Source organism: Cynocephalus volans, chromosome 4 (genome assembly GCF_027409185.1).
Source record: "Cynocephalus volans isolate mCynVol1 chromosome 4, mCynVol1.pri, whole genome shotgun sequence".
NCBI classification, from domain to species: domain Eukaryota; kingdom Metazoa; phylum Chordata; class Mammalia; order Dermoptera; family Cynocephalidae; genus Cynocephalus; species Cynocephalus volans.
In genome coordinates this window covers 148,032,988-148,049,480 of record NC_084463.1, presented here as the reverse complement: position 1 = coordinate 148,049,480, position 16,493 = coordinate 148,032,988, and the positions used below count along the sequence as shown (strand labels likewise).

Sequence of the window (16,493 nt, the reverse complement as noted above, 5' to 3'; positions counted from 1 at the left end):
CTCTTTCCTCTCTCTGTGTCTCATTTCTGTCTTCAGTCTGCTTTCCACAAATAACTTTTTTTGTTTTTTTTTTTTTAATACAACAGAAATCATGATGTTATCTGAAGGAAATCAAAGCAGCACACTCACTTTTACTCTCTTGGGGTTTTCAGAATACCCAGAATTTTGGCTTCTACTCTTTCTGGTTTTCTTGCCCATCTACACAGTCACTGTGGTGGGGAATTTGGGCATGATAATCATCATCAAGGTCAACTCAAAACTCCACACAATCATTTACGTTTTCCTGAGTCACTTGTCCTTTGTAGATTTCTGTTATTCCAACCGTAGTTACACCGAAACTGCTGGAGAACTTGGTTGTGGAAGACAGAGCCATCTCTTTCTCAGGCTGCATCACACAATTTTGTTTCACTTGCAGTTTTGCAGTGACAGAAACTTTCATGCTGGCAGCGATGGCTTATGACAGTTTTGTGGCAGTTTATAACACTTTGCTCTATAGCACTACTATGTCTCAGAAGCTTTCTGCTCTTCTGGTAGGTGGGTCTTACACATGGGGTATAGTGTGTTCCCTGACACTCACATATTTTTTTCTCACACTGTCCTATTGTAAGTCTAGCATCATAAATAATTTTATCTGTGACCACTCTGTAATTATTTCTGTCTCCTGCTCAGACCCCTATATCACCCAGATGCTATGTTTTATTATTGTGGTATTCAATGAGGTGAGCAGCCTGAAGATTATTCTCATGTCATATATGCTCATTTTCATCACTGTTCTGAAGATACCTTCTGCAAGTGGGCGCCGGAAAACCTTCTCCACCTGTGCCTCCTACCTGACTGCCATCACCATCTTCCATGGAACCATCCTTTTCCTTTACTCTGTTCCTAACCCTAAAACTTCTTCACTTGTAGTTAAAGTGTCTTCTGTGTTTTATTTTTTATTTTTATTTATTTATTTATTTATTTATTTATTTTATTTTTTTTTAAGTTTTATTTTGTCAATATACATTGTAGCTGATTATTGCTCCCCATCACCAAAACCTCCCTCCCATTTCCCTCCCCCCACCAACAATGTCCTTTCTGTTTGCTTGTCGTATCAACTTCAAATAATTGTGGTTGTTATATCTTCTCCCCCACCCCCGGTTTGTGTGTGTGTGTGTGTGTGTGTGTGTGTGTGTGTGTGTGTGTGTGAATTTATATATTAATTTTTAGCTCCCACCAATAAGTGAGAACATGTGGTATTTCTCTTTCTGTGTGTTTTATACAGCAGTGATTTCCATGCTGTACCCATTGATCTATAGCCTTAGGAACAAAGACGTGAAGGACACATTCAAAAAATTAGTTGTCACCAAATTGCCTTGTCACTCATTATGCCATTTGAGATTTTATTTATCAAGAAATTGTTTATTATGCTACAGATTCCCCAACCCTTACAGTGCAAGTGATGATTCAAGACACTTAATCAATAGATTATTTGTTAATATGTCTATGGTAGAACAACATTTTATGATTACTGATTTTTGTATACATCAATGTTTAGTAAAAAGCTGTAAACCATGTAAATCATGAACCAAAACCAAAACAAAAAACATAAAATTTCGACTATCCATAGCAATACGTAAAAATTATGTTTAAATACTTTACTGTATATAGTAGAATTTTATATGTGTTTTTCTAAAGCAACACTAATTTCCACCTCATCTAATATGAGTATTTTTAGCACAGTCCCTGAAAATTCTAATCAGGAAGCCCGTACTCCAGAAAGAGCATTTACAAATGCTTCAGCTTACTGTATCTTGTACAAAGATGCTCCCTTTGTATTTTCTTGGATTAAATGGAAGAAGTTAATTTTTCTTCATGAAAAGTATATCCTGCTGACCAGCAAACAAAACTGAATAAAGTATTCTTTTGCTTTTCTCATATTGATGCTCTTTTTTTATTTAAAAAATGATTTGAATATTAGAGAGTGCCGTATTAAAATTGAGCCCAAAATTGGATGCACACATATTTGATCATTTAAATTTCAGCATACATGTCATTATAATTGAATGGAAAAAGGACATATTTCTAACGAATAATAAAGAAAAAAACTGCATATCCATATGGATAAAGAGACTGAACATTTATTTCACATCATACACAACGATCAACTTGAATTAAATGGAATATATCATAGATCTAAACACAACTGAAAACCTTGCAAAATTTGAGAATGAAATGTAGGAAGAATCTTTCCAAATTTGGGGTAAACATTTTTAGATTAAATGCAAAGATAATAGCTCATCAAAAAATTGATAAAATTAACTTTATCTAAATTAAAAATGTGTAGTAAATGCTTCTTAGTGATGAAAGATACCAGTAAGAAAATAAAAATGTAAGCACTGATTGTGAATAAACATTTGCAATATGAATGTCTGACAAAGTATTTGTATTTAGAACATATTAAGAGCACGTAAACTTACAAGAAAACAAGGCATCTATTTAAATAATGTTTAAAATGGTTGAGCAGACACTTGATGAAAGATTTGCAAATCATTGATAAACACATGGACAGATGCTAAGTATTATTAGTCATCATTGAAAGCTATTTTAAAATTACAATGAGATGCCACTGCACACCCTTTAGAATAGCTGAAAGGAACACAACTGAAATACCAGGTACTGGTGAGGACATGGAGATACTGGAATGCTCATGTATTTGAGATGGGGGTGAAAGGAACATTGATGTTGAATACAGTTTAGCAGTATCTTGTGAAGAGACATATTATGGAGACTTTCCATACAATCCAACAATTTATTTCCTAGGTATTACCCATCAAAACTAAAATCAAATATTTTAACTTAGGACAAAATTCTTCTTTTTGGCATATGCAATAATATAGGAAAGGCAAAGGAGCAGAGAGAGTAATGTGTTTGGGAGATCTGTGAACTTTTTTTCACTCTCTTTAAAAAGTGATTTTCCTACAAATGGTTGATATTCCTTTAAAAAGAGCTTTTGCTGTAGACATATTAAGGGTAAACACAGGAGTCAGGAAAAACATAGAACATCTTGAGACTTTAACATTGGGGAAATGGTTACATATATATGCACATACATATATTCATATATGCATATGTAATTATATGTATGTGATCATATGTATCACTGTGTGTATATACAGGACATGATACAGTATACAAATTCTTGGTAGTGTCCATAATCTTCACCTGCATTGTGCCGTTCACCACCTTCTCATAATAGCTACATTACCAAGACATTGATAATTAGAGTAATGAGGGATAATTGTCCTCCCATGTAATTGTCATATTTTGATTCAAGTTTAGGGGTGTAATTTGTTCATTAAGAAATGGTCTTCACTTAGCTATTGATCTGATAAAAGACAGAATCTATATATGAGTCACTGTCTGGTCAGAAAAGAAAATACCTACTCTTGGATTTTAAACAGAGGAAATTTAAAACAGCGATTTATCATAAAAGTGTGGAATAGAAGAGAATAAGAGAGGTCTTATTCAGAAGAATGAGCCAATAGAATTCTCTGGCTGGACAAACAAAGTTTTGATAAGACTCAGTCCACTTCAGAATTTATTCCTTTCCCTTGGATGTGGCCCTGCTTAGGTTTTGATTGAGCCCTGACAGGCTGTGCCTCTCACATCTGACAGGTAGATACAGATTGAGCTCTACTCTTGGAAGTTTGACTTTAGCTCTTTTTTCTGCTACTAAATACAACTTAAAAGCCAAACACATATTGTGAGAGGGAGGTGGTCAAGCTTTTTTAGAAGCTTCCAATTCCCTAGTCCTATTTTGTCTACTAAGCACCATGAAATTTCTGTGGAAGATGTCAATCTGCCTTTCTTGTCCAGATCCCCATCCTTCTGTGCATCATCAGAACTCAACAAATGTCCTTGGGGAAGATTGCCATGAGTTTTGAGTTTCTTTAGGTTTGGCTGACAAATAAAAAATGTGCATATTTAAGGCCTACAGACTGATGTTTTGATACATGTGTACATTGTAAGTTAATTACCACATTCAAGCTAATTAACGTATCCATCACTTCACATAGTTACTATTTTTTGTAATGGGAACACTGAAATCTACTCTCATAGCAAATATCAAGAATGCAGTATAATATTATTAATTATGGTCATTATACTGTACCTTTGACCTCCAGTGCTTATTTATCTTATAAATGAAGGTTTGTTCCATTTGACCAATATCCCCTCTTATCCCCAACTGCAGCCCTTAGTAATCATCACTCTGCTGTCTGTTACTGTTAGTTTGATTTTTAAAAAAGATTCTACATATAAGCAATATAAGGCAGTATTTGTTTTTCTGGGTCTGGCTTATTTCATTTAGCATAATATCCTCAAATTTCATCTATGTGGTTGTAAATGGTAGGATCTCCTTTTTTTGAAGGGTAAGTAATATTCCACTTTATACATACATATATCCCTTTTAATTTATTCATTCATTTATTTATAGAGACTATTATGAATAATGCTGTAGTGAACATGTGAATGCAGATATCTCTAATATATTGATTTCATTTCCTTTAGAGATAAAATCAGTACTGTGATTGCTGGGCTGTATCGTAAGTCTGTTTTTAATTTTTTGAGGAAACATGATGCTATTTTCCATAATGACTTTACAAATTTACAGATCCACTAACTGTGTACAACAGCTCTCTTTTCTCTGTGACCTTGCCAACTCTTGTCTTTGACTTTTTAATAACAGCCATACTGACAAGCATGAAGGGATGTCATATTGTAGTTCTGAGTTGTATTTCTATGATGATTCATGATTTTGAGCATATTTTCATAAACCTGTTAACCATTTTCATGTCTTATTTGGAAAAATGTTGATTCAGCTCTTTTGCCCATTTTTGTAGTTGTGTTAGTTTTAACGCTGTGGGGGTTTTTTGTTTGTTTGTTTTGTTTGTTTGTTTGTTTGTTTGTTGTTTTCTAATGAGTTGTGTGGGTTCCTTTATATTTTGGAAAGTAACCCCTTATCACATATATGGTTTACAAATATTTTCTCCCACTTCACTGGTTGACTTTTTATTTTAATAGTTTCCTTTGATGTACAGGAACTTGATAGCTTGATTTATCCCAACGTGTTCATTTTCACTTTTGTCACCTATGCTCTTAGTATCAAATTTAAAATGTGATTGCCAAGTCCAATGTCAAGGAGCTCATCCTCTATATTTTGTTCAGCAAGTTTTACAGTTTGGGGTTTTACATTTAGGTCTTTAACCAATTTTGAATTCATTTTTTTGCATGGTTTAAATGATGGGTTGCTTTCTACTCAAACACAAAGGGAATATTCTCAATGATAAACCATATGTTTTTCCTCAAAACAAGACTTAAGAAATTTAAGAAGATTGAAATCTTTCCAAGTGTCTTTTTTTCTTCTTTCTTTTCTATTGGTTATGAATATCCATGAGAAATAAAACTTTTCATCATCTCTAGGTCCCAAGATGTGAAGGCCAGATTCATACTGCCTGCATACCCATTACCGAAAATAGCATTTGTACTCCATGTCTCCCACCCAATTAGCCCCAACCTCCCTCCCCCTTGCACTTTCCCTCCCACTCTACTTTGTAGCACAAAGAATGTTCTCTCCCTTTGCAAGTCTAATGCACCACTGTGGTCTTTCTATCCTTCCTTCTTTGTCACTTAGCTCCCACGTATGAGTGAGTAAATGTGTTATTCATCCCTCTGTGCTTTGCTTCTTTCACTCAACATAAGTTTCTCCAGACTCATCCATGTTGTTGAAAATGGGAGAATTTCATTATTTTTTATGGCCATTGTGTGTGTGTGTGTGTGTGTGTGTGTGTGTGTGTGTGTGTGTGTATCTCATTTCCCTTATCCAATCATCCATCGATGGACATGTAGGTTAGTTCCATGTTTGGCTATTGTAAACAGAGCTGCAATGAACATAGGAGTGCAGGCATCCCGTCACCATGAAGATTTCCATTCCTCTGGATATATACCTAGAAGTGGGATTGCTGGATCATATGGAAGATATATCTGCAGTTATTTTAGAAACTCCCATACCATTTTCCATAGTGATTGTAGTAATTTACAGTCCCACAAACAGTGTAGAACTGTTCTCTTCTTTCCACATGCTCACCAGCAAGTGTTATTCACCATCTTTTTGATTATAGCAAGTCTAACTGGGGTGAGATGGTATCTCAGTGTAGTTTTAATTTGCATTTCTCTGATGACTAGTGATGTTGAGCATATTTTCATGTACCTGTTGGCCATTTGTATGCCTTCTTATCAAAAATGTCTATTCAGCTCCTTTGCCCATTTTTTAATATGGTTATTTGTTTCTTTTTTTTTTTTTTTTTACTGTATAATTGCTTCAGTTCATTATATATTATGAATATTGATCCCTTGTCAGATGCATAGTTAGCAAAATTTTTCTCAGACTTTGTAGGTTGTCATTTCACTCTGTTGTTTCCTTTGCTGTGCAGAAGCTTTCTAGTTTGATATAGTCCCATTTGTTTTTTATTTCTTTTCTTGCTTGTGCTTTTGAGCTCATGTCCCTAAAGTCTATGCCCAGTCCTAGTAGCTGAACTGTTTCACCTATATTTTCCCTTAGTAATTTTACAGTTTCAAGTCTTATACCTAAGCCTTTAATCCATTTTGAGTTGACTTTATTGTATGGGGAGAAGAATGAATATCCATATTCATTCTTCTGCATATGGATATTCAGTTTTCCCAGCACCATTTGTTGAAGAAGCAGTATATTCCCTAATACGGATTTTTGTTTCCTTTGTGCAATATCAGATGACCGTAAGCCTAAGGGGTGATTTCTGGTTCTCAATTCTGCTCCACTGGTCTGAGTATCTATTTTTATGCCAGTACCATGCTGTTTTGGTTACAATAGCTTTGTAGTATAATTTGAAGTCAGGTAGTGTTATGCCTCTTTCTTTATTTTATTTAATTTATTGCTCAGTATTGCTTTGGCTATTGGGGGCCTTTTGCTATTCAATAAGAAAGGTAAGTGTTTTTTCCATTTCTGTGAAGAATGTCAGTGGCATTTTGATGGGGATTGTGTTGAATCTGTGGATCACTTTGGGTAGTATAGACATTTTCACAATGTTAATTCTTCCAATCCTGGAGCATGGAATATCCTTCTATCTTATGTCTTTAATTTCTTTCAGAACTGGTTTGTAGTTCTCATTGTAGAGATCTTTCACATCCTTGGTTAAATTGATACATAGGTAGTTTATTTTATGTGTTACAATTGCAAATGGGCTTATTTTTTTATCTTTCTGTTAGTTCATTATATGAGTATATAAATGCAACTGATTTGGGGCACTTATTTTGTATCCTGCAACAGTACTTAATTTATTAACCTGCTCTAGGAGTTTTTTGATATGATAGTCTTTAGGGTTTGATATGAATAGTATCATGTCATCTGCAAATAGAGAAAGTTTGAATTCATCTTTTCCAATCTGGATTCCCTTTATTCCTTTCTCTTGCCTAACTGCTCTGGCTAGAACCTCTAGTACTATGATAAATAGAAGTGTTGAGAGTGGGCATCCTTGTCCTGTTCCTGTTCTTAATGGAAGGGCCTTCAGTTTTTCCCCTTCAGAATGATACTGGCAGTGGATTTGTCATAAATGATTTATTGTGCTGAGATACTTTCCTTTAAAATGTAATTGGTTGAGAGTTTTTTCATGAAGAGATGTTGAATTTTGTCAAACACTTTTTCAGCATCTATTAAGATAATCATATGGTCTTTGTCCTTGATTATGTTGAGGTGATATCTCACATTTGCTGACTTTTGTCTGTTGAACCATCCTTGCATCCCTGGAATGAAACCCAGTGATCATGGTGTATGATTTTTTTTTAATATGTTGCTGTATTCTGCTTTCTAATATTTTGTTGAGGAATTTTGCATATATGTTCAGAGAAATTGGCCTGTAATTTTCTTCTTTTGTTGTGTCTTTATCTGGTTTTGGTATCAGGTCATGTTGGTCTCATAGAATAAGTTTGGAAGAGTAGCTTCTGCTTCAATTGCCTGGAATAGTTTGAGGAGAATTTGTATTAACTCCTCTTCAAAAGTTTGATAGAATTCAGCTATAAAGCCTCCAGATCCAGACTTTTCTTTGTTGGAAGATTGCTGATTTCTCCTTTAATCTTGTTTCTTGTTATTGGTCTGTTCAAGTTTTCTATCTCTTCTTAGTTCAGTCTGTGTAGTGTGCATGTGTCTAGAAACTTATCCATATCTTCCAGATTTCCATATTTGTTGTCATACAGTTGTTTACAATAGTCTCTATTGATCATTCATAATTCTGTGGTGTCAGTTGTAATGTCTCCCTTTTCATTTCTGATTTTTGTTCTTTGGTTTTCTCTCTTTGTTTTTTTTTTTTTTTTTTTTTTTTTTGTTAACCTAGGTAATGGTTTGTCTATTTTATTTTTCTTCCCAAAAATCAACTCTTTGTTTTATTGATCTTTTCTATTGCTTTTTTGTTCTCTCTTTCATTTAGTTCTGCTCTGATCCTATTTCTTTCCATCTACTACCTTTAAATTTGGATTGTTGTTGTTTTTCCAGTTCTTTGAGGTGTACTGTTAGGTCATTTATTTGAAGTCTTTCCGTTCTTTTGAGGTAAGCATCTATTGCCATAAATATGTCACTTAGTACTGCTTTTACAGTGTCCCACAGGTTTTGGTATGATGCATCTTCATTTTCGTTAGTTTCTAGAAGTTTTTTGGTTCACTGTAACTTTTTCTTGGACCCATAGGTCATTCAGGAGCCTATTTTTTAGTTTCCATGTATTTGTACAGGTTTGAGAGTTTTGTTTATTATTGATTTCAAGTTTTAATCCCTTGTGGTCTGAGAAGATATTTGGAATGATTAAAATTTTTAAAAATTTGCTAAGACTAGATTTGTGAGCTAATATGTGGTCTATCCTGGAGAATGTTCCATAAGCTGATTAGAAGAAAGTATATTCTTTCATTGCTGGGTGATATGTTTTGTATCTATCCACTAGGTCCAGTTGGTCTAATGTGTAGATTAAATCCTGTGTCTCTTTGTTGATTTGTTGCCTGAAAGATCTGTCCCATAGTGAGAGAGAGTTGTTCAGATCACACACTATTAACGTACTAGGGCTTATTTATTTCTTTAGGTCTAAGAGAGTTTGCTTTATGTTCCTGGGTGTTCCAGTATTGGGTGCATATATATTTATGATTGTTATGTCTTCTAGCTCAAAAGATCCTTTTATCATTACATAGTGGCCTTCATTGTCTCTTTTTATGTTTTTTGGCTTGAAGTCTATATTATCCCATATAAGAATATCTACTCCTGCTCATTTTTGGTTTCTGTTTGCATGATATATCTTTTTCTATCTCTTCACTTTTAGTGTGTGTGTGTCTCTATAGGTAATGTGGGTCTCTTAAAGACAGCATATACTTGGGTCTAGCTTTTTAATTCAATCAGTCTGTGTCTTTTGAATGGGGAGTTAGTTCATTCATATTTAGGGTAGTTATTGACCTGTGTTGCTTAATTCCTGTCATTTAATTGCTTCTTGTTTAGAAGGTTTAAATATATTTTGATCATTATTTCTCCTTTTATTTCTCCTCTTCAATTTTAGTTGGAAATTTAAGGTGGGATGATTTAGCTTCCTTCTCTTTCTTGCTGGCATTTTTGTTTTAATGGTGGATTTTGGTCTTCCTTGTGTATTTGTGATAGCTGTCCCCATTATTCCAATTCCAGATGAATGACTCCCTTGAGAATTTCTTTCAGGGTTGGTCATGCAGTTGTGAGCTCCCACATTTTTTTTGTCTGGGAATTACACTATTTCTCCCTCATTTCTGAAGGAGAATCTTGCTGGGTAAAGAATTCTTGACTGGCAATTTTTTATCTTGTATTATTTTGAATATATCATTTTACTTTCTTCTGGCCTATAGTGTTTTGGTTGAGAAAACTGCTTGATTTTTATTTCTCTGAGTTCTCACAAATTTACCATTATGAATATCTGGTACTCATGCAGTTTTCTTTGAAATTAGAACATTAAATATTTCTTGAATAGAAGTTTAAATTTCAGACTTTCTTGGAATTTTGAAATGCCACCATATAACAAGCACAAACTAGTGTATTTGATAATGAGAAAAAACATCCCATCACATGAACTGCCATCTAGCAAGATACCTGATTTGAGTATGCAGCCCTCTTAGACTCTCACCTGTCAGCTAATTCCATGAACATGAGCAAGACAAGACAAAATGAGCCATGCCAGGAGCAGATCAGCAGAAATCCCCAGCTGACCTGTATAATAGCATTTCAAGCAATGAGTGGTTGCTTTTAACCAATAGGTCTTGGAGTCGGCTTTTATGCGGTCACTTACTTTCTCAAATTCCAGGAAGGTTACCACAAAGATCATTTGCTAATTAAATATATCTGTTATTCAACCATTTAGGGTAAAATTTTTTTAAACCATACAATAAAAAAATTAGAAAATTAATATAGTGTTGACTTCATTAAACCTTATTAATATATTTCATTACTGTGGTATTTATATATACTATTTTATTAATGTATTACATGAGGTTTAAATACATTTTATTACAAGCTTAGAGCTTCACATTTATATTAAATTTATGAATAATGATCATGATATCTATTCCTAGCAAACTTTTGAAATTTAAATTAACTTTTAAAAACACCTTCCAACTGTTTAAGTCTAAGATATACATACAAGAAAAGAAGCTTTGCTGTGTGTGGGAGGCCCAGGTGATACAGGGCATCACCACCGGTGATGTTCTTCATAGATGCTCTTTTGTCTTTGTTGCCATGAGATTCTCTCCTTCAAGATGGATGTGTTTTGTGACAATAGTTTGTGGTTCACTAAGAACAAAATGAGTAATTATTAACAGCAACCTACTATATATTTCAGTATGTAAACTACAGTTTATATACTCATGTGCATATACATATACAAACACACTCACACAATACATAGATATTCATACAACACAGATGATATGCATTGGCTATATTCTCTAGAATAGATGTCTAATGCCATTCTTTTCCTTGAAAATAAATTTACAGTTCATCATGAACTCTGGATGTTATTTTGTTGGGTTATTATATGTACCATGTAGGATTGCCTCCCCTCCCACTTATATCCCATAATGATCAATAATTCTTTGAGTCACAAAATAGGGTAGTTTTCTTGATATCTGGTTGATATCCACAGAGGTCAATGATTGTTTAGGAGGCTTACAGAACATGGGCCCCAGGGATACACAAGCACAAACATAAAACCTATAACAGTTTTCCATCACTGCATCTTCAGAAATGGGAAGCAACTTCTTTCTCACAGGTTGGTTGGTTGTGCTGTACTTTTGTTGTTGTTGTTGTTGTTGTTGTTGTTGAATGGACATCAATATTTTCTGGGAGCTGAAAAATTTTATTTTTATTCCTCATGGAGGTAATTTTTCAGTCATATGTAGAAGAAGGAATTGTAAATAGCAGCAGTAGTAGAGTTTTAAAGAAATCTATCTTTTCTCCCCCTCTTAGTTAGAGAATATTTTAAGATCTGCCATGCTTTGATCACTCCTTTATGAAAATATTTTTCTCTTTGTATATTAAGAAGTAATCTCAGAAATGTAGGAAATGGGAACAATTTGATCTGTGGAACCAGGTATCTTGTAGCAGCTGTTACTTTGAGAGGGAGAACAGTGTGAACAAATTGGGATGAAGGCTTATTCTCTCTCCTTTTCACTTCCTTCTCTGTCACACTACCCCCCTCCATGCAACCTAGCAAAGACCTGATGGAGATTCTCCTGACAGTCACTTTGATGCTGAGGATGGCAGTAAAAGGTCCATGGGACTATTCATGGAGGGACATGGACATGCGAGCTACTTTTGAGGAAGAAAGGAGAGAAATTACTGTGGCTTTGTTCAAGCACTCTGAAATGTCTCTTTATGGCAGGTTTCTCGACTAGGGCACTATGGACATTTTGTCCAGATAGTGTGTTGCAGGTGGGAATTCATTGCGGTTGGGAACATCATGTGTACTATACGTGTTTAGCAGCATCCCCACTGCATGTGAGCAGCACCCCCTCCCTGCTGTGACAACAAAAAATGTCTCCAGACATTGACAATATCCCATTGAGATCAAGGTCTCTCCTGGTTAAGAAGCACTTCTCTATGAGCAATTAACAGGCTGATTTTTCATCTTTAGACTTGAAAACAGCAGAGGATTTTCAAAATTATACACTACTTTGAACTCACAGAAAGACACATAACTCACATTTCCTGGCCATTTGAAGACAGAAAATATTATTATCATAATAATTATTTGTTTTCACACTGGGATTTAGCAATTTTCATATCCTGTACAGCTTTCAAATCAGTTGAGGAATGGGAAAAATACCTGGCTGTGTTGGTCTCTAGTCTGGATTCTCTGTCCTCTCAGATTACCGAACCGGTGCCTCTGCAGTCATGTACATATCTGCCAATGGCAAGTGAGAGAGAATAAATAAGAGGTTTATCACCCTCTCTTTGCACTTGTTATGTGTTAATAGCCTTGAAGGTATGTGTGTCTCATTAAAAAATTTCCATCCTCCTCTCCCACTCTGCCTCATACTACTTAAGTTTTGTAAGAAATGAGCCATTTAAAGATTTCCTTTTAAAAACAAATAGAGGATAAAAATATTTATGTTTATTGATGTTGTTAAATTGAAAATACAATGCAACTAATGTGTGTATATGTAGTGTTCCACCTGTATGTATGACTTACTTTTTTTAAACTTTGCATTTTATCACAGTCATTTTTCATGTCATTATACATTATTTAAAATGATCATTTTAATATCTGCATATTTTGCATGACAAGTGCATCATAAATTTGACAATTCTCCTCTTATTTGATGCTACTTCTAAATTTTAATATTATCAATAATACTGAAATGCAGCAGTGGGAATTTTTAAAAATAATTTTCAATGCACACTTTTTTACCAGTAAGGGGAATGCAACCTTTAGCTTGGTCTTGTCCACACTACGCTCAGCCAGTGAGTGCACCGGCCATCCCCATATAGGATCCAAACCCACAGCCTCGGTGCTATGAGCGCCGCACTCTCCCAAGTGAGCCATGGGACTTGCCCTCAATGCACATCTTTAATCAGTTCTTCAAATTAAATTTATCTAGCAAATAGATCTTTCTAAGGGTGAAGTCATAGTTACAGAAATATTGCTCTCAACAATTAAAATTTCCTAAACCAAGGCCAATATTGAGATTATAATTAACAAGGTAACTATACTAATTTTATAAAAAATTGCTAACTTAGAGTATAAAAACTACTTTCTTCACATAATATCTGTGTATAAAACATATACACTTTGGGGCAAACAAACTCAAATAAGCATATCTTTCAGCATTTCAGTGTTAAACTTAGAGAAGAGTAATACATAGTTTAAGAATTATTTCTGAAGAATCAAATAATAGGACTTTCAATTAAAGAGTCTTCTCCCCCCAAAAAATAGGATTTGAATTTGAAAGATCAAAAGGGATAATTAAATGATACTTTAATCTCTTTCCTCATGAATCAGTGTTAAGATCTCAATTGTGAAAGACAAATTTAAAAAAATAAGTTCTTATAAATGTTAATGTTTTTGTATGATCCCTGAATTAAACTATGAGCTTTATGCATCTGCAATTATACAATGTCTGGACTTTTCATAAATTTTGATATAGAAGTCCTAATCGTGGCTGATAAATAACTATCTTACTTCTTCTAATGTCTTTTTATAGGAGAGACCCAAAACTAAATTTTAGGTCATGTTTTAGAGAATAACGTATTTGTTATTTTCCTCCAACACTAAATGTAGTGGGGACATGGGTGAGGAGAACTGCAGCACTGTGACAGAGTTCATTCTCCTTGGATTATCTGATGACCCTGAGCTGACAGTCTTCCTCTTCCTGCTGTTCCTTCTCATCTACGTAGTCACGGTTTGGGCCAACATGGGCATGGTTGCACTGATTCGAGTCAGCTCTCGACTCCACACCCCCATGTACTTTTTTCTCAGCCACTTGTCCTTTGTGGATTTCTGCTACTCCTCCACCATTGTGCCAAAGATGCTGGCTAATATATTAAACAAGGACAAAACCATCTCCTTCCTGAGGTGCATGGTGCAATTCTACTTGTTTTGCACATATGTGATCACTGAGTCCTTTCTACTTGCTGTGATGGCCTATGACCGCTTTGTGGCCATCTGTAACCCACTGCTCTACATGGTCTCCATGTCTGAGAAGGTCTGTGGAGAGCTGGTTTTTTGCTGCTACCTCTGGGGATTGGTGTGTTCTCTGATTCACTTGTGCTTAGTTCTTGAGATTCCATCCTACAGATCAAATGTGATTAACCACTTCTTCTGTGATCTACCCCCTCTCTTAAGTCTTGCTTGCTCTGATGTCACTATGAATGAGGTGCTGCTTTTCATTGTGGCTACTTTCAATGAGATCATCGCCATTGTGATCATCCTCAGCTCCTACTTGTTTATTCTCAGCACCATCCTGAGGATGCGCTCTGCAGAGGGAAGGTGCAAAGCTTTTTCTACCTGTGCTTCCCACATCACAGCCATTGTTGTCTTCCATGGAACAATTATTACCACTTATTTCCGGCCCAGTTCAGGCAACAGTGGGGATGTTGACAAAGTGGCCACAGTGTTCTACACTGTAGTGATTCCCATGCTGAACCCCCTGATCTATAGCCTGAGGAACAAGGATGTAAAAGAAGCTCTAAGAAAAATGGTTGGATCCAAATTATATTCTTAGAGAAGATGTTGTTAGCAAGACGCAGAGTTCCAAAGTGGAAGTCGGGCAGGTGGGAGTGGGGATTACTAGGCAAGTTGCAGTGTTTGAATGGACAGAAGAGACAGACACAGGTAGTCATGAGCAACTTTATTTGATTCACTTATCTTTCAGTCTCTTAAGTTTACAAGATTAGGACTGAAGATATTTCAAAATGTTCAGCCCGCTTCTTTGTTTTCCTTCAATCTGTAATGTATTAAATGGATATGGGTAGTGGCACTGTTTAGACAAGACCTTTAGTCTGCTGTAGAATCTTCACAAGTCTAATGAAGAGCTCATACCATCACATTTCACTTCAGTATTCCTTATGGAATCTACTATTTTTTTTCAAAATATAATTTATGTTACTTTATAATGAAGATAACACCATTGCAAACTGTGTGTAGAGAATGGGAAATCCATATATGTATATGTTTTTCATTTTTTTGTCTTATGTTTATTATTTGTCATTTTTTAAATTTGTTGTAATTGTAGTGTCCTGTGTTTTGGAACTTTGGATACTATATCATCTTAAGTAGAGAAAATAATAATTGTTCCATGAGATTCTTTGGAATATTTGATTTAAAAAAGTTGGGAGTATGTTCAAGGAGTGAAGAATAATTCTTACAAGGTAATAATGTTCTCTATCTCTCTCTCTGTGTATATATATATATATATATATATATATATATATATATATGAAAAAAATCTTTAAAAACTTTTATTATGAGTGGCAGCATTTCTGAGTTAAGCCTTTTCTCTCATTCCATCTTTTCTCCTATCTTCATGCTATCTCTGCAATCCAATGTGGGTGAAATGCTTACTGTCACTTAGAAGTTGATTTCTAAGTTCGGTTCATAGTCTTTGCATTTGTCTTTGGTCTTCCTGATATGTCCATTTTTTCACCTTTGCCCCAGATACCTAAAACACATCTCTTCATTCGGTGCCTGTTCATATGTACCATTAACACTTTCTTTTTATCTCCATTATGATTTATGTCAATTTCAAGATCATCTGTACTTGTTTAAATGAGGCTTCTCTTCTTGTGTCTATAATAATGCTAGAAAACTAGTAGGTTTGAGGTCCTGAGAACTAGGATTGGTGTTATGACTGAGGGTTTTTTTTTTTAATTTCACATTTAATTTAACTTTTTCAATTCTCTGTATCCTCCATTTTAACTTTGGCTAATACTGAAAACCTCATGGCATTTTATTAAGGTTAAATTTTGACAACATATGAACACTCACTGACATGTAGCAGGTTCTCAGTTAAAATAAAATCATTAAGGACTGGGTTTTAACTATTTTCACTTTCACTATCACTAGCATATGATGTTTCCTTTATTTCCCTTTATATTAAATGGATAGAAGATTAAATACTTGAGGATTAGTGATACACTTTTTGTTATTCATATATAAACTTATAGCACTTCAAGTGCCTTCCAGAATTGTGAATTGGCTGAGTCATAGAGATGTAGATCCCGTTCTTTATTTCTGTACTGTATGTCTTAGGCATGATAAAATGGTATATTCAAAAAAATTAAGTCATCAATAAAATTGTGTTTTCTATACAAATATATTTTGATATAATATGGCTTCAGAAAACATCATAGTGCTGAGTTATATAAAGAATACATTTATTGGTGTCTCACCTGAAATTAGAAGCAAAAGCAAACAAAAAAAAATTCAGAG

General features: G+C 34.6%; 1 protein-coding gene and 1 pseudogene across 1 annotated transcript; both read left to right on the top strand.

The window, feature by feature from the left end:
• Nucleotides 1-91: 91 nt before the first annotated feature.
• LOC134376486 (olfactory receptor 5D13-like) lies at nucleotides 92-12,494 on the top strand (annotated as a pseudogene).
• A 1,357-nt stretch (nucleotides 12,495-13,851) lies between these two features.
• LOC134374634 (olfactory receptor 5L1-like) lies at nucleotides 13,852-14,787 on the top strand. The gene has a single exon (XM_063092479.1). It carries the CDS (start codon nucleotides 13,852-13,854, stop codon nucleotides 14,785-14,787), a length of 936 nt encoding a protein of 311 aa, XP_062948549.1.
• Nucleotides 14,788-16,493: the final 1,706 nt, after the last annotated feature.

Excerpts from the sequence above, each read along its gene's own strand:
- LOC134374634 (XM_063092479.1), top strand. The coding sequence starts at position 13,852 with ATGGGTGAGGAGAACTGCAGCACTGTGACAGAGTTCATTCTCCTTGGA.